Genomic DNA, 17,806 nt, shown 5'->3' on the forward strand with positions numbered 1-17,806 from the left:
AAGGACAATAACCTAAACTAATTGGGGTAAAAACCACCATTATTACAAACGAAAAAAAAATCCATAAGCTAGGACATCAAAATTACAACGGAAATAGTAGAAAATATGCCAATATGAAAAGCTTAAGAAAGTATATAGACCAACTTTTAGTTATAGAAATTAATAGGCCATAACTTGTCAAGTTATGGTTCATAACTAGATAAGTTATTGACAAACTTGTCAAGTTATAGTTCATAGCCAGACAAGTTATGGACAAAAACCGTGAATAACTTGTCAAGTTATGGTTCATAACCAGACAAGTTATTGACAAAAACAGTAATTTGACATATTTATTAACTTATGTAAACTATTAGCCTATTAATTTTAATTCATCTAAGTCTTAACCTATTTTTCTCTTTCTCCCAAATTACAATAGGAGCAAGGCCCTCAACACTAGTGAAACAAAATGGTAGAAAAAATGAGTAGTTTATAAACCACATTTCAAACCTTTTGTTACCACAGTATTTTCATAAGAGAATATCCAAAATACCTATTATATTTTACATAAATAGAATGTTTGCATCTCTTCTTATTCAAATGCACCGTTTATAAAATTTGTTACAAAATATCCCCTTAAGCAATTTAATTTTTAAAAATATGAAGTTTACCCTTCCTCATTTATATTAAATGTTATTTTAAGTATTACTTAACTAAAACTTTAGTAAAAAAAATTTAAATGTTCAAATAATAATAGATCGGGAATGAAAATCATGGAATTTTAAATGAAATTCTCCAAAAATGAGTGCTTGCTAGATTTCCACAAGAACGATATAAAAGAGAGTTATGTTAACAAATAGAGATGCTCAAGACTAGCCTATTTCAGACCAAAAACATATAGATGAGCAAGATGATTTCTTTCTTTATTGTAACAAAAAAGAAACCAATAACAAAAAACTAACTACCATAGTTCATATGGAATAGTGAATTTTGAACTCTTTGTGGGCATCTTCTAAGATAGAGCATATTTCATTTCCTTTTGGTGCCATATGAGGTTAGACTTCACTTTTTACCCTTCTTCTTTCCTGGTACATTGCTTTTTTGCTGAACCCGAACTCTTCGTTTCCGCGTTGTAGCAAACTCTCCGAACTTATGACCAACCTTTTCTTCGGTGATCTTACACTTTATAAAAGTTTTTCCATTGTAAATTCGGAAGGTGCAGCCTACAAATTCGGGCAAAACAGTAGATCTACGTGACCAGATTTTCCTGTTCATTAGAAGATCTCTCCTGTTCTTGTTTTTCAACAGGAATGCATCAACGAAACAGTCCTTCCATATAGTTCGCAGCGGATTTGCATGTCCTGATACACGATTGCTCACCACGTTAGCCACAGATTCATGATTAAAATCAAAGCATACATTTTTTTAAAAAAGAAATGGAGAAATGTAAATTCCAATAACAAAATGCCATGCACGACTTGACAGAGAAAAAGACCTTGTTCTTGCACCTTGACTAAGTCCTTGATGAAAATCAGATAATAAAATTAAGCGAAATGCTAAACTTCACTAAGGCCCCGTTCATTTCACCAATTCGAGTTTAGCTACAGTAAAAAACTGTTAGAAACAATCACATCTAACTTTTTGCTACAGTAAAAAACTCACATAAAATCACATTCACATCTCAACTCGAATCAGCGAACTAAACAAGCCCAGTTTTTTGAGAGTTCGTTATCTTGAATGAAGAAGAGAAAGACACAGAGCATTATAAAAAAAATAAAAACAAAACAAAAACACTCACTCACTCACTCACTCTCTCTCAGTTTTTTGATCCCTCCCTCCCTCCCTCCCTCCCTCCCTCTCTCTCTGTTTTTTGAGATTTCTCTTGAATGAAGCAGAGAAAGACACAGAGCATTATAAAAAAAATAATATAAAAAAATAAAAAATAAAAAAACCTCCCTCCCTCCCTAAAAAAAAACACAAAAACTCTCTCTCTCTCTCTCTCTCTCTCTCTCTCCATAACATTCAAATTTACCTCTCTCTCCATAACATTCAAATTTACCTCCCTTCCATGGACAGCTAGTGTCATAGATCCCATGAGTCTACTACTCAAATTTCAAAGTCAATCTAACAAAAGAACGCAAGTTCCTGTTTGTATGTTTTTCCCTCGCTGAAACTTTTAGCTCTATTCAATTAGAAAAGATGGGAATAAAAGAAGATAAGTGGTAAGAAAATAAAGAAATTCAAACTCAAGGTATCTTCAAGCAAAGATCAATCTAGTCTATATCATCGATTTGCGATCTGCTAATTCACACATGCTATTGTGCAAAGTTTTCGATTCTTCTATTTATTTGATTGTTATTATTGGGACTTGTCTTTTTCTTCAGCATTGTAATCTGTTTTAGCAAATATCTTTTCAAGCATCAGCTCTTGCAAAAGATTTCTCCACCTACACGTACTATTGTAAGTAAACCACATTTTGAATTGTCTTGTGGCATTCTGACTACAAATTCTAAAGGGAGATAATCGCAATAAACAATAATAAGAAATTTATAAATCAGAATACTTGGGTGGCAATAAAGTTGAACAAAATCAAATTCAACACGGATATGGACTTCAAGTTATGAATAGAAGCTTCTACTCATGATGTGTGGAAGGACTCTAAAATGAAAAAGAGAATACAAAAAGGTAACTCACATTTAAACTTGGCAGCTTAAAGAAGACTGTTTGAACACTGCCATAAACAAATAAACAAAATAAACAAAAAAAAAAAAAAAAAGAAGGAAAAACTAAGTAAAAAATGACCAAAAGATGCATAATATTTCATGTTTGGCTTTAGAAGTTCTATTGATCTAAAATGGAAAGATGTCATTCAGCTGAAATAACTGGAGGAACAAAAAATGAAAAGAGCATCAAACCCACAATAGAAAAGGCTGAACTCAACCAAAATTACAATTTGAAGAATGCCTCACGACCTTGGCTTTGGCTATAAAATTAAATCTCCTCAACAAACTAGAAAGAAACTAATAATGACAAACAATCAGAAACTTTTCATGCCACATTTATCTATTTCATCCATCTCCACCCGTTACAATTACCAACCAGTAATTAAATTCAATATCGGTCAAAACCTCCATGTCTCCGGTGGTCGAAACACCACCATGCAACAGGAAAAAAAATGGATTGAAATAATAACAAATAACAAAGTATATGATCCGTAATAGGAATTATGATTCTTTTTTATTATTTTTGTTTATTATTAGTTTTAGCAACTAACAGACCAATTGATGATTGCAAACGATTTATGTTGTTCTCTGAGGTTACACGATAAGATTTTTGTGAAATTGGGTTCAAGTATATGTTGTTCATCAATGGAAACTACTGATTAGTAATTTGAGTTATTTAAGAAGAAAAGGGAAGTTTTTCGAGTTCCTGCTATGATTATCATGTGAAGAAACATCAGTCTGGATTTTTTACACATCTTTTTTTTGGGAGAATTCTATGGTGTGGTAGGACACAGTTTTAAACCGTCAAAGTACACATCATATCCGGAAAAAAATAAGCTTGACAAGTTTACGGAACCTAATAGAGATTTGATGGATCAGTATTGTGTCCTACTAATACGGTATTTTTTCACATGGCATTTCTTCATACCCCATTCCAGAATTCTCCCTGCATAAGTAGCCAAAGGTTGGAAATACTCAGGTGACCTTAAGAACACTTTGACTAGATTGAACATATATGTTCCTTTCGGTTTGTTAGTTGGGAAAAGTTTCACTAGTGATAGGTCTTAGTTATTTGTTATTATTTCAATCCTTTAAATTTTTTTTTGTTTGTTTGTTGCATGGTGGTGTTTAGACCACCGGAGACATGGAGGTATTGACCAATATTGAATTTAATTATTGGTTGAAAAAGAATAGGATCCACTTTTATTTATTTTCTAATTTCACATACATCTCCAACTGCAATCAGCAATAAAATTCAGTACCGATCCATCTCTCCAATCATCCAAAAACCACAACTAAGACCTACTACAACTAACAAACTTACCCCAACCAACTACCACCATACGACATTCAATTTTTCTAGTCACTACGGTCTCAAGTCCTAAAAGCTTCCATCCTTGGCTACTCTTGCAAGAGAGAAATGGGGAAAACATAAAAACAAAAAAGTTGTGAGGCTCCCGCAAAGAGATACAATGGGCCTCTCAAAGTTGAGTACAACAATGTATCTCTTCACAGAGTAGTGCGTATTAGAGAAAGTTACCTTTTATAATAGTTTTGACTCTATTTTTATTTATTTTCATATTAGGAAATCTCTAAATTTGATGGTTCAGGTAACTTACCTGATTATGTGCTTGTAATATGTCTATCTACATGGAGCCCCATTGATAATGCTCCTCACTAGTGAACATTCTCTTTTTCCCTAGTCCATGGGCATAGGCATAATGCCGAACTGCATTAAATCTCTTTGTTATTCTATTCTTCCTTTCATATTTCTTATTTAATTAGAATTAGTGCGGAGCTGGGAGCCAAACAAAATTGCTAATTAAAAAAAAATAAAAATAGTTCCAACTTTCATGCCGTGTACTTGGCAATTATTGGAGTTGGAGATGCTAAACTTAGACTGACCAAATATGAAGACATGCAGATTTGAACTCAGAGATTTTCTCTTTGCTCTCGGAAAAATAAAACTACTCAACCTACTAGCATTAAATCACGCAGTCTTCTTTGATTAAGAACAAGTAAGGGCAAGAAAAGCTTAACTTGTAGAATCAAAAAAGTAAAAACATAAAACATTTTTAAGGCTCTAATCGGTCTGTTATGGATTTTACACTTCAAGCACCACAAAGAATTTAGGGCTTTCGAAATGCTACTGCAAGAAACAGAGGCAAAGATACCATTTTTATTCATCTACGGAAGCAACAAAACAAAAGAACCCAAAACCTAAAACAAATTCAGCAACAGAAAACGATGAGGGAAACATGAAAGAGAGAGAGAGAGAGAGAGAGAGAGAGAGAGAGAGAGAGAGAGAGAGAGAACCAGAGATGAAGAGGTCTGTGCTCGGCTCAGCCTGTTCTCGAGCCTGAGCTGCAACAGGGGTCGGCGGCGGAATGAATGGAGAGGTGGAAGCCGTTGAGAAGAGCCGTCTAAGCAAGCCGCTAGGTGCAGCAGCCGCCACCGCTGCCGATCTCAGAGCCATGTTTGTCTGCAGCTGTGTTTAACTTAAATCCTTAAACCCTCTTGCTCGCTAGTTTTGTCTTAAGAGAGAGAAGGAGAAGCCCGCTGTTGATGCTGGCTGGGCCATAAATGGCAAACAGGGCGAGAGAGGAAGTGAAATTACAGAATTAGCCCCATGTTTAGTTTTTTTTTTTTTTTTTCAAATGAATTAATATATTCCAAAATACAAAAAGGCATTACAAACATCAATCCATACACATAGCTCCTACTATAAAAAATATGACACCACATATAATCGGTTCCATTAATTGGCGGAGCCAGAAAAAATTTTCAGGGGGCAATAACCGTAACTATCTTATTTTCTTTTTAAAGCTTTTGATCTTTCTCTTTTATTTTTTTTAATATATTTTTATCTTTTTTCATTCAATCTCTAATCGAGTTTAATTTTCTTTCTAAAGTGTAAAGTCTACAAAATTATGAATTCATATGTGTAGTTAATTTCTGTTTTTATAGGGTCTTAAGTGTGAACTATTAATTAGTATACTTAAGAGTCAACATTTAAAGTATAATCTACAGATTTAAAAACTTCTATTAAAATGGGTATTGATTAAACTAAAACTTTAAAGATAATAGAAAATATCTAAAAAGTACAACAATAGCATGGCTTTGACTGAAGTATGAAATTTCCATCTACAGTTAATGCAATGATGACAGATCAGAGAGGGTTTTTTTTTTTTTTTTGAAAAGAAACGAGAATTTTATGAAACCATAAATGAAAAAAGGAATGCAGAGGAAGAGCTTTCCTCAAACAGGCCAGATCCAAAATTACAAAAACACATAAGAAAAGGGACTCAGACACCAGAGACTGCAAAAATGGTACCCAATCCCTAACCAAATCGACAGATCAGAGAGGATTATGTTCTTTGAGTTCATTTGTCGAGCCCTTGGTACACAGATCATATGTAATTAGTCTTCTTTTCATTATATCACATTCTGTCACTAACGTAACTCACAAACTACTAATCACTCAAGTATTTTGTTATCATAAATCCAACATTAACAAGAACTCCATTTGTATACCAGCCAAAAGTAAACAAGCTACTCAGTCATATAAAGAGAAATTAAGGCTAGTTAAACACTTGTCTTTGAAAGAAAAACAGGGGGTCACTTAGCACTTACAGAAGAAACGTTTTGGATTCTTCATGGCTTGTAATCATTCCTTTGGATAAAACAATTAACCATATCTTCAATATACAATCTAGCGAACGATATATAATCATTATACAACCAGACAAGGAAGCTTGACCAAAAAAAGGAGAATTATGAATAAATTATGAAAAGTTCCAAAGTGGTTATCACTTAATCAGGCATAAGACTTTAACAGGAAAGAAGGAAATCGTTCTATGAAATAAATTTCCATGTGGAATGAGACACAAAAATAATTACACGCAACCTTCTTTCACTTGCACACAGATGAGATTACAGAGCCCTTAAACGTATCAAACAAAAATCTACTGAAAAATGCACAAAAAAATTCCCAAATATTATGTCATCACCAAAACAAAGGAGAATTATGTTGTAGCTAGGCACAGTTTTGAACCATTAAAAAAAAAGAAATTCACAAACAAACAAACCCCACGCGAAAATTACTCTCTCTCTCGCCAAAAAACAGGAGAATTATGTTGTAGGCACAGTTTTGAACCATTAAAAGAAATCACAAACAGAAAATAGTGGACAAGACTTATTCCCAAATCCACTGAAAAATGCACAAAAAAATTTCCCAAATTGAAAATTACCTGAGAAGTCAATTTCTTAAAGTGATTCAGTATTGGAGTGGTCGGTAGTGGGGGTTTAATCCCAAATCCACTGAAAAATGCACAAAAAATAGACAACTTCACGAACCTTTCTATTTACAAATCCTCACTCTAATCACTTTGAAATCGAACAAAAGGATGAAACATCCTTAACAAAAATAGAGAGAGGAGTAAAGACTTACCGTTGGAGCTTTAGTTCGCCGGCGTCGGAGCTTACCGCCGTAGGATGCCAAACCCTAACAGAAGAGCGAGAAGGAAAAGGAGAAGTGAAGAGCGAAAAGGAAGAAGAGGAGGAGAGAGAGAGAGAGACGTGAAGAGAGAGATAGAAGAAGAAGAAGAGGGGAGAGAGAGAGAGAGAAGCGAAGAAGAGAGAGAGCGAGAGAGCGACGTGGGTTCGAGAAAGAAACCCGAACAATTTTTTTTAAAGAAAATAAAAGCTCATTCGTTGATTGGAGTAGTCGAGATATAATTTTATATGAAAATTTTTTATTGGAGTAAAATAATTAAATGTGATTATTTTTTAAAGATTTTTACTGTAGTAAAATTTAAATTTTAAACTCAAATCGACGAAATGAACAGGATCAAAATTCAATATTTCTTTTATAATTTTTCTCTAAGTTTTTTCTTAATATTTTTTCATCTCTTAATAGACATTTGATTCATAAATGTAGAATTATAATTTAAAATCATTTTTATTTTACGTATATTTTTTATAAGAAAAAAATATTATAAAAAATTATGAATCATAATTTAAAATTAAAGACGAATACAGAAATCAAACATCCTGTTACACTATGGTCGAGGAATCGACCACTCTCTCGACGCTAGGCGCCGAGAACTTCCCGTCCTGAATCCGTCGCTGGCGTCAGAGGAGTGGCCGTAGTTGAGGTGCCCTCTCCGTCGAGAGATCACACGTGGAGATAGGCGTCGAGGGTAGTGACTCGACCTCTGAGAGCCACTGCGCCGAGGCATCCCGCCAAGTCAGACCTGTCAGCGGTCTTGTCAACTCAGGGAAGGAAGCATCAATCCAACGGCTACTGCAGGAGTCAGTGGATCGTGCAGCAGATGAGAGGGGTCAGCCGCATTTTCTGAGATTGTCATCATGAAAACTCATCTACCCTCCCGAAGATCGAGGATGGAAGATGGCTTCCTCCTTGGGAACGAAGAAGGCTTAGTTGTTTGTAACTGCCTATAAATAGAGCAAAAAGAACCCAGAAAAGGGTTAGACATCATTTCATTACTAAGAGGAGAAAACTTGTAACCGACTGAAATATTAGTGCATGCACAAGTGGATTAGGCAAAGAGTTATTGCCGAACCACTATAAAATTGTTGTCTCCCTTGTGTTATTTTTTAGTCTTAATCTTTAATCAGACCGTGAGTGTCAACGCGTGTTGTTTCTGGAGAGGTAATCACGAGTTGACGGAAAAATACCGTCAACAATTGGCGCTAGAAGGAAGGACCTTAAGCCTAGAAATCTAATCCAGTTTTTAACAAAAAGGAAACAGTAACTATGCTTCCCAGGAACGCTCGCCTGCTGGCGGCCGACCCAAGGAGCCAGGCAACCCAAAATCCCATCGCCGCGGGGACCTCGATGAACCCACTCCCACCAGCCACTGTGAACCCCCCAGACCGCCTTGACCAGCTTCAAAAGCAGGTTGAAACGCTGGCCGCAGCCGTAGAAAGGATGGCTACGGCCCTTGCTGGGCGGGATCAAGGTCAAAACTTTATGCCACCGTTGGAGGATGCGCCGATGAACCCGGTGAACGCCGCCGTTGGGGACCAAGGGATTGGCGACCAACGCGGTGACACCGAGAAGATCGGTGATAGTCGAGCCAACGATCCTCGCCCGGCCAAGTCAAACAGGTCGGTGGGGAGCAGACAACGGGCGGCACGGAGGAGAGCGCATGAGGAGGCTGCGGCGCAAGCTGTGAATAACAAGGATGCGCCCCCTCGACCGTAACCGGATGTGAATAGGAGGAATACTGTCCCCATGGGGTCTTCATCTGTGCACGACAGAGACCTCACGATAAGACTCAACGCTCGACGTGGGAAAGCCGTGCAGCTAGCGATAGAGGAAGAGCTCGCAGCGGATAATAAGGCCCTGGCCGAGAAGATGGCTAGGCTTGAAAAGCATATTGGGAGTCGATTAAATAACTTCAAGCAAGTTGTAGGGAAGGTAGCCGAGGCGGTCAATGTTGACGCCAAGATGTACACGTCGCACGACCACCCGTTCACAGAGAACATCATCCAGGTGCCGCTCCCAGACAAGTATAAATCGCCTCCCATTCCGCTATATGACGGAAGGAGCGATCTAGACGACCACTTGGAGGTGTACACAGGGCATATGGTCCTGCATAGATATCCCGAGGAGGTCATGTGTCGGGCATTCAAGAATCACCTTTCTGACTCCGCGAGGAGATGGTTCAGATTGTTGAAGCCAAACTCCATCACCAGCTGGGATGATCTAAAGAATGCCTTTTTGACTCAGTTCATAGGTGTCAAGAAATACGTCCCGCCTAAATAAAACCTCTCAAGGGTGTACCAGGGGCCTAATGAGTCCCTGAAGGACTAGATAGCCCCGTTTGGGGAGCAAGTCGCTGCCACTAAGGGAATCTCCGACGAGGTGGCCTTGATGGGGGCGCTGTCGAGCATGAAGAAGGATATCCCCTATAGCACGGACCTCGACCGGAGACTGCCCCATACCTACCAGGAGTTCCTAATGAGGGCACAGGGGTTCATTAACGCCGAGGAGGCTAAGAAGGCCTTGAAGAGCAAGGCGCCGACCCCTGCCAAAGAGGAGGTAGGGCAGGCGAGCAATTAAAATAATGGCAAGAAGCGCCGAGGTCTCCCTCAGGTGCAAGCCGAGCAGAGGTATAACCCGGCTCCGAGCAATAGGGGCGGCAACACCTCGACGAGCCAGGGGGAAAGCAAGCGACCGAAGCCGCAGAGGTACAACGCCTATACACCCTTGACTATAGGGATTGAAGACGTCTACCATTAGATGAGCCACCTCCAAGTCCTGGGTCGACCACCGCCGTTAAAGTCTGACCCAGTGCGGAGAAATCAAAACAAGTACTGTCAGTTTCACGGCGAGAGTGTGCATACTGCGGCTGAATGCTACGACCTGAGGGACGAGGTCGACAGGTTGATCCGGGAGGGGAGGCTCAGTGAGTACCGAGCCGACCGACGGAACAACAACAACAGGCACAACAACGACCGATGGGAAGAGCAGAGGCACGACAACCCGCCCGAGCCGATCGGCGTTATAAGAACGATCTTCGGGGGACCATACCTCGGAGGCTCCTCCCGACGCGCACAGAAGGAGTACGCTCGGGAGGCAAATGAAAAGTTCAGCCAGAGGATTATGAACGTCTCCGGACGCGAGGCTAAGGCAGCGCGATACGAGGAGGCCGAAATCACTTTCTCGGAGGCCGACGCGAAGGGGGTACATTTCTCCCAGAGTGACGCCTTAGTCGTCGAGGCCATGATCCGTAACCATACGGTTTGCCGTATCCTGGTCGATAACGGCAGCTCCGTGGACATCTTGTACTTAGACTGCCTTGATAAGATAGGGATCCCCCGCGTAAGGCTGTAAAACAGTGCGTAGCCCTTGTACGGTTTCACAGGGGATAGCGTCATCCCGGAATGGGCGATAGAGCTGCCCATGATCATTGGAGACCGACCACACACCTCGACTGTCATGTCAAAATTCTTGATGGTGAAGGGAGGCGACCAATACAACGCGGTCATAGTGCGCCCGATGCTGAGGGCTCTGAGGGCAGTCACATCAATCTACCACCAGATGATGAAGTTTCTGACACCTAGTGGGATCGGCAAGGCCCGGGGAAATTAGTACGAGTCGAGGCTTACGTACTCGGAGACGGTCCGCCACTACGTCGAGTCGACACAGGTACGGATGGAGCTGAGAATGGTCAAAACCAGGGCGGAAGAGTGCGATTTGGATCCAAGGTTCCAGGGAGATGAGACCGGAACGGGACCGGTCGAGGAATTGATTGAGGTCTCCATCGATGAAAGAGAGTCGATGAGAACGCTAAGGGTGGGCTCAGAACTGGGGACATAGACCCGCGAGAGACTGGTCGAGTTTCTTAGAACAAGCCTCGACGTGTTCGTCTGGACACACGAAGACATGGAAGGGATAAGTCTTGACATCATGTGTCACAGGCTAAACATTGATGAGAAATACCCGCCTAAGAGACAGAAATGACGACCCATGAACGCCGAGCGGTACGAGGCCCTGCGGGATGAGGTCGACAAGCTTATCAGAAACAACTTCATCCGAGAAGTCATGTACCCCAGGTGGGTCTCGAATCCAGTATCGGTAAGGAAGCCAAACGGGGAGTGGAGGACATGCGTCGATTTCAGTGACCTGAACAAAGCATGTCCCAAGGACAGCTTCCCACTTCCCCGAATCGATCAGCTGATCGACGCTACGGCGGGACACGACCTGTTGAGCTTCATGGACGCATACTCTGGGTACAATCAGATACCAATGCTCGACCGCGACGAAGAACACACGGCGTTTGTCACCGACAGAGGCCTCTACTGTTACAAGGTGATGCCCTTCGGTCTCAAAAACGCCGGGGTAACTTATCAACGCCTCGTCAACAAGATGTTCGCGGGGCAGATAGGAAAGTCAATGGAGGTTTACGTGGATGACATGCTGGTAAAGAGCAGGAAGACCGAGGACCATGTGGAGGACCTTAGGAGGATGTTCAACGTCCTCAGGGCATACAAAATGAAGCTAAACCCCCGCAGGTGTGTCTTCGGCGTTGCCTCTGGGAAATTCTTAGGTTTCATGGTGAGCAGTCGAGGAATCGAGGCCAATCCGAAAAAGATTCAGGCTCTCCTCGACATGGGATCGCCAAGGAAGCCCAAGGAAGTCCAGAAGCTGACAGGCTGTGTGGCCGCACTTAACCGGTTTATTTTAAAATCATCAGATAAGTGTGTACCGTTCTTTGACACCCTGAGGGGCAGCAAGCCATTCCTGTGGACGGAAGAGTGCGAACAGGCGTTCCAACAACTGAAGGAACACCTTGGGAAACCCCCTCTGCTGTCCAAACTTGTGACCGGAGAGGTGCTGAGCCTTTACCTGTCGGTCTCGGAACACGCCGTTAGCTCGGTGGTGATCCGCGAGGAGAAGAAGGTGCAGATGTCGGTGTATTACACTAGCAAGCGCCTCCTTGACGCGGAGATGAGATCCCCAGATGGAAAAGCTCGCCCTCGCGTTAGTTGTGACAGCGAGGAAGTTGCGGCACTACTTCCAGGCCCATAGCATTCAGGTCTTGACCAACCACCCACTCAGGCAAGTGCTACAAAAGCCCGACACCTCCGGTCGACTCTTGAAATGGTCCATAGAGCTAAGCCAGTTCGGCATCGACTACAAACCGCGGACTGCCATCAAGGGCCAAGCCCTGGCAGACTTTGTGGTAGAGTTCACATGGTTACCGGATAACGTCGAGGAAGCTGACGAATCACCGCGGTGGAAGCTCTACGTTGACGGGAGCTCCAACGACAACGATAGTGGGGCAGGGCTGGTATTACACACACCTGAGGGACACAAGATCACCTCGGCCATCAGGTTTGAATTCCCCGCATCTAATAACGAAGCCGAAAATGAGGCGATGCTGGCTGGACTCCGGTTAGCGGAGCACTTAAAAGCGGGGAACTTGGACATCTTCAGCGATTCACAGCTTATTGTGAATCAAGTGAAGGGCCAATACCAGACCCGGGACGAGAAAATGGCCGCGTATATGAAGAAGGTCAAAGAAGCCCTGGGGAGGCTCACGGCCTACGACATACAGCAAGTACCAGGAGCAGAGAATAGCAACGCCGATGCCCTCGCCAAGTTGGCGACGTCGAGAGATGCCGAGCTCTTGGACCTGGTTCCCGTGGAGGTCTTGAAAGCCCCGACCACAGAAAAGAGGCCCGAGGTTGTGCCGGTGGATTATCAGCCGAGCTGGATGGACCCAATCATCAGGTACTTGGTACACGGCGAACTCACTGAGGATAGGCATGAGGTAAAAAAAATGAGGTACCAGGCAGCAAGGTACACAATGCACGACAATCTCCTCTATCGCAAGGGGTACTCGACGCCCTTGCTCAGGTGCCTCAGAGCAGGAGAGGCAACGAGAGTGCTGTCTGAGGTGCACGATGGGATATGTGGGAACCACGCAGGGGGATAGTCCTTAGCCTACAAAGTACTACGACAGGGATATTACTGGCCAAGTCTCAAGAAAGATGCGGCCGAATACGCGAAAAGATGTGAGAGCTGCCAAAGGTACGCTCCTACCCCCTGACTGCATTCAGAGGACCTAACATCTATAGTGTCTCCCTGGCCCTTCGCCAAGTGGGGAATTGACCTTATTGGTCCCCTGCACAAAACCCCAGGGCGGTACAAGTTCGCTATTGTCGCCGTCGACTACTTTACGAAGTGGGTGGAGGCCGAGCCATTAATGACCATCTCAAAAGAAAAATGTACAAACTTCATATGGAACAACATAGTTTGCAGGTTTGGTGTGCCGCATTCTCTCGTGTCCGACAATGGGAAGCAATTCAACAATGACAACACCAGCCAGTTTTGCGAACTACTAGGGATCCACAAGAATTTCTCCTCTGTTGTATACCCCCAGTCCAATGGGCAGGTCGAGGCAGTCAACAAGATAATCAAAGTCACGCTCAAACGACGCCTCGACGCCCACAAAGGAAAATGGGCCGACGAGTTGCCGAAAGTACTGTGGGCCTACAGAACAACGAGTAGAACTACTACGGGGGAAACTCCATTCTCGATGGCATACGGGGTCAAGGCAGTCCTTCCAGTCGAGGTGTCCATCCTGACCAACCGGGTAACCCGGTACGAGGAGGAGAGGAATGCTGAGCTGATGGGCTTGGAGCTCGACCTCCTGGAAGAACGGCGCACGGACGCATAGCTAAGGCTCGCCGCTTACCGGGCAAGAACTGCCAGGTATTATAACAAGAAGGTCAAGCAAAAGCACTTCGGGATCGGAGACCTAGTCTTACGAGTGATAACCCCTAATACCAAACCCAAGAACTCCGGAACCTTGGGCCTAACCTGGGAAGGCCCTACAGAATAAGAGAAATTATGGCTAATGGGTCGTATTGGCTGGCAGAGCTCGATGGTCAAGGCATCAAGCATACTTGGAATGCGAACTAGTTGAAGGCCTACTACCAGTTATCACGAGAATGTCGACCTGACAGAACGGACTTAATGTCTTGTTACTCTTAGCTACTTGTAAATTCTATCTCATTTCTCCTTTCTGACAAGCTGAAAAGCCACTTGTAAATTCTACATGAATAAAAAGCAATGCGCGTTATACGCTTAGCTAACAAATCCTGCCTTACGACCGATTCTTGTTACGCGAGTACAACCGTCTACTGTTCCTGTCGATACGTCGACCAGATTAATTCGTTGATACGTTGACTAAAATCGTTGATACGACGACGACGAGGGGACAATAAGGCCCCTCACGAACTTGCAAGGGCGGTGGGGCTCCGGCTCAACCATACCCAAGCAACAAGCAAAGTTCCTACACTTAATATTCTAGCATCTACGTCGACGCTTCAACAATAGTACGCCAAAGCCGAGTTCTAAAACTCAGCTTGGGCGAGGGGGTACTAAGGCCCAACATGAGGCCCCCCACAAAAAGAAAAAAAAAACTCAACTCACGAAAGACAGTCGAGCCTACACTTAGCGAAAAATTCTCCACACAACAGAATGAACGAAGTAAGCATGAATATATAAAAAGAAAACACAACAAAAATACTTGTCTCGGCCTTATGGTCGTTACAAACCACCAAATAAATATTGTCTGGGCTTTACGGCCCCATTGTAAAAAAAAAAAAAAAAAAGAATAACAGCAAGAAAAGAGAAACTAAAATCTCTTTACTACGCACCCCTGTCCCCGCCGGCCTGCTCCTCGCCCCCTAGCTCCGGCTCGCCGCCTTCTCTCGGCGCCCACTCTAAGCCCTCGGCCGCTTGCTCAGCCTCAGCCTGTGTCCGCTCGACACCCCCAGCCGGTTGGTCCAGTTCGACAACCTCTATCTCCTCACTGTCAGACTCGTCGAGGAAAGCAAGGTCGACATCCGGACGCTTCTTCCGGAAGCGGTCGAGGATTTGCTCCCCAGCAGACTTCATGAGGGACAACTGGAGTTCCTCAAACTCAGCAGAGTCCTGCTAGGCGTCGAGCCTTTGGTTTACGAGCTCCTTGAAGGCCTCAGAGGACTTGAACTGATCCATCTGCCCCTCAACTATCTCCTGGAGCTCCCTGGACACCTTGAACGACTCCAACCTGGTGTCAACCAAGCGACTGAACTCCTCAGAAGCCATGAAGTCCCGGACCGCCTTCGAAGCCACTTCTCTCTGCCGCTGCTGGAACTCGGCGGACGAGAGGTATTCCTCGACGGCCTTGGAGCTTCCCTGCCGTTTGCCCTCCCGGAAGCTGGCGGCCTGCTCGGTGGTGATGCTCTCCCCAAGAGACACCACATTGGCCTTCTCGACCTCTAGGTTCAGGGAAAGCTCCTCTCGGGCGACACGAAGGGTCTTGAGCTCCTGCTCGACGTCTTTCGATGCCGCCTCCTTCTGAATCAGGTATTCCAGCTCCATATAGTTTTGGAGGGCGAGCTCAAGGGCTTGCGTACCAAGGAAAAGGGGGGGACAAGGTTAGAGCGCAGAGACAGAACCCCAAATAAGGAAAGCAAAAGTCGAGGAGCAGGAGAGGAGCATACCGAGAGTTGGCACGTCACAATGAGACGTTGGCGTTCCAGAATGCTCCTCCTAGCGAAGGAGTTCCAGGAATCTTCGTGGAAGAGCGTGTAAATGGCCTAGATAGGGAGGCTGAAGCGGGGAGAAAGGCGCAGAGCATTGTGGAGATGCCGCGGCACGACGTCCGTGACGACAAATTTGGGGTCATCCACTTTTGACCCCGGCATCACCAGCGGCTCAGGTACAGGAGAGACCTCCTCGACGCCCTTCCCCTTTTCAAGGCGCCGAGCCTGTTGTGATGGTGACTCCCTGACCTCCACCGGGGCCCAGGAGTCCTCAACCCACGGCCCCTTGGCGGATGGGTCGATCACGAACATCCCCTGAGGGAGGGGATTAGTGACACGGGGAGAGGGAGCGACCTGAACAGGCGGTTGCCTCGGTGGTTCCGAAGTCTCATCCCTGTTCTTTCTCTTCCTCGGCCTCGTTGGGACAGCGTACCTAATCTCTGACGGCACAGCTGCAAAAAGAAGAAGGGGTCAGTCCGTGAACCTCTCGACCGTACGCCTCGGCCTCAGACAAGAACAAGAGAGAAAAGCCATGACTTACCACTCAGGAGATCCGCGGGAGGGCCGACAGGGCGTCAAGCGAGACGTCGAGTAGTGTCGATGAGCACGGACAAGCCGTATTCTTCCCGGTTCTCGGTAGTGTTAAGAACCGAAGCGTGACGGTTGTCTTCAGAAAGAGCGAGAACCCGCTCGACGCGTGCAAGAGTAGAAGCAGAGAGTCGCGGCCGAGGGATAATTTCACCTGCAACAAGAAGTAATGCGTTAGAAAGCTCGACGAACAAAATCGGTGCTATCAAGACGGAGTATAGAGAGTGGGGGACCTACAGTATTTACTGAATACTGTTTGCGTCCCCAAGGGACGCTCGCCGTCGAGAGGGTAGGAGTTGAAATTGCCCCTAATGAAAAAGAATTGGGGCTTCCACCCATGGGCACTGGAGGTCTTCTTGACCACCAACGGGGGAACGGGAAGCTTGGACTTGGCGGAGGAAGCTAAATAGAAAAACCCCCTCTGGTCCGGGGAGGCCTTGAGGGAGTAACAGTACAAAAATTCGTCGACGGTTAAGTCGACCCCTAAGAATTTCCTCCATAGGATAATCATGGAGTTAATTGTCACCCAACAGTTGGGAGGCCGACGCCTCGCGGTAATCCTTCACCTGCCGAAGCAGAGAGTCCACACTCCCGTCCGAGGACGAGCTTGTCGTCGCCACCTCGACTGGGTCATCCCTCACCCTTGATGTAGAGACTTCTCGACCCCTAGCTTGTTTTGGCGACATGCTCTGGAAAACAAACAAAGGGCGAAGTTAGGTCCTAATGGTCGAGAGGTCAAGGTGTTGTGCGGAGATGCACGAAGAACAGGTCCCAGCCAAAGTTCCCAGAACAAGGGGCTGGGAACTCAAGCTCAGCCCCAAGTGTACAGCCAACCGGGGCAGATGAGCACAGTTTCTCCCATTTTTTCTTGTTTTGATACGGGGTCATTGTTTTACCCGCAATGGCACCAGGACAATGGCAAAAATAAAAGGGAACAAGAACTCACCGGTTGTTAGAAGACGTAAATCTGGGGATGAAGGTAAGAAGCACGCGGAACCAAGAGTGTTTAGGAAAAATCCGGCAGCGTAACGGCGTTCAAGGAAATGTGCAGCCTCAACGCCCTCGCAGGGGGTTTAAATACACGCTCGAGGAGTCCAAAGGACTCCAAATTTCGACCGTCGAATTCGATTCGGTTCCATCCAACGGTGAATTCGAGAAGGCGTGATCCAACGGTTAGGGAGAAAGTAATGAAGAGGGATCTAATCGAACGGCTGCGGTTCATCCCCCCAGGGCCACGTGGCGCCAGGAAACTGAGGGCATGGCTGCTGACAAGATCAACGTGACGTTTCCGTTGCCCGAGAAACCAACCGCAATAATCACTGTACTGACAAGCCGCCGCTGCTACCCGCAGAAGAGCTCTCCTCACGAGGCATCCTCGACGCTGAGTAGTCAGGAAAGTCACGCCACGACGTCCCAGCCTAGGGGGTAATTGTTACACCATGGTC

The 17,806-nt window shown here is 44.6% G+C and overlaps 2 protein-coding genes across 3 annotated transcripts; one reads left to right on the top strand and one right to left on the bottom strand.

The window, feature by feature from the left end:
* Positions 1-769: 769 nt before the first annotated feature.
* Positions 770-7,274, bottom strand: LOC21401952 (ribosomal protein S19, mitochondrial). 2 transcript variants are annotated; one of them, XM_024163865.1, is made up of 4 exons: positions 7,150-7,274; positions 6,950-7,019; positions 5,016-5,267; positions 770-1,337 (listed from the first exon to the last, which is right to left on the bottom strand). In XM_024163865.1, the coding sequence occupies exons 3-4, from the start codon at positions 5,173-5,175 to the stop codon at positions 1,039-1,041; spliced, it is 459 nt and encodes a 152-aa protein (XP_024019633.1). In that variant the 5' UTR covers positions 5,176-5,267; positions 6,950-7,019; positions 7,150-7,274; the 3' UTR covers positions 770-1,038. The 2 variants fall into 2 exon arrangements, with proteins under 2 accessions (XP_024019633.1, XP_024019634.1); XM_024163866.1 differs by having other exon boundaries at positions 5,016-5,271.
* Positions 7,275-9,600: 2,326 nt separating this feature from the next.
* LOC112091070 lies at positions 9,601-10,563 on the top strand. Its single transcript, XM_024163852.1, has 2 exons — positions 9,601-9,768; positions 9,970-10,563. Exons 1-2 carry the CDS (start codon positions 9,601-9,603, stop codon positions 10,561-10,563), a joined length of 762 nt encoding a protein of 253 aa, XP_024019620.1.
* The last annotated feature ends 7,243 nt before the right edge of the window (positions 10,564-17,806 follow it).

This window comes from Morus notabilis, unplaced genomic scaffold (genome assembly GCF_000414095.1).
Source record: "Morus notabilis unplaced genomic scaffold, ASM41409v2 Scaffold3, whole genome shotgun sequence".
NCBI lineage: Eukaryota > Viridiplantae > Streptophyta > Magnoliopsida > Rosales > Moraceae > Morus > Morus notabilis.

Excerpts from the sequence above, each read along its gene's own strand:
- LOC21401952 (XM_024163865.1), bottom strand. The coding sequence starts at position 5,175 with ATGGCTCTGAGATCGGCAGCGGTGGCGGCTGCTGCACCTAGCGGCTTG. Across the intron at positions 1,338-5,015 it reads CACAGACCTCTTCATCTCTG|GACATGCAAATCCGCTGCGA; the intron begins GTTCTCTCTCTC and ends ATCGTGTATCAG.
- LOC112091070 (XM_024163852.1), top strand. The coding sequence starts at position 9,601 with ATGGGGGCGCTGTCGAGCATGAAGAAGGATATCCCCTATAGCACGGAC. Across the intron at positions 9,769-9,969 it reads CGACCCCTGCCAAAGAGGAG|ATGAGCCACCTCCAAGTCCT; the intron begins GTAGGGCAGGCG and ends GTCTACCATTAG.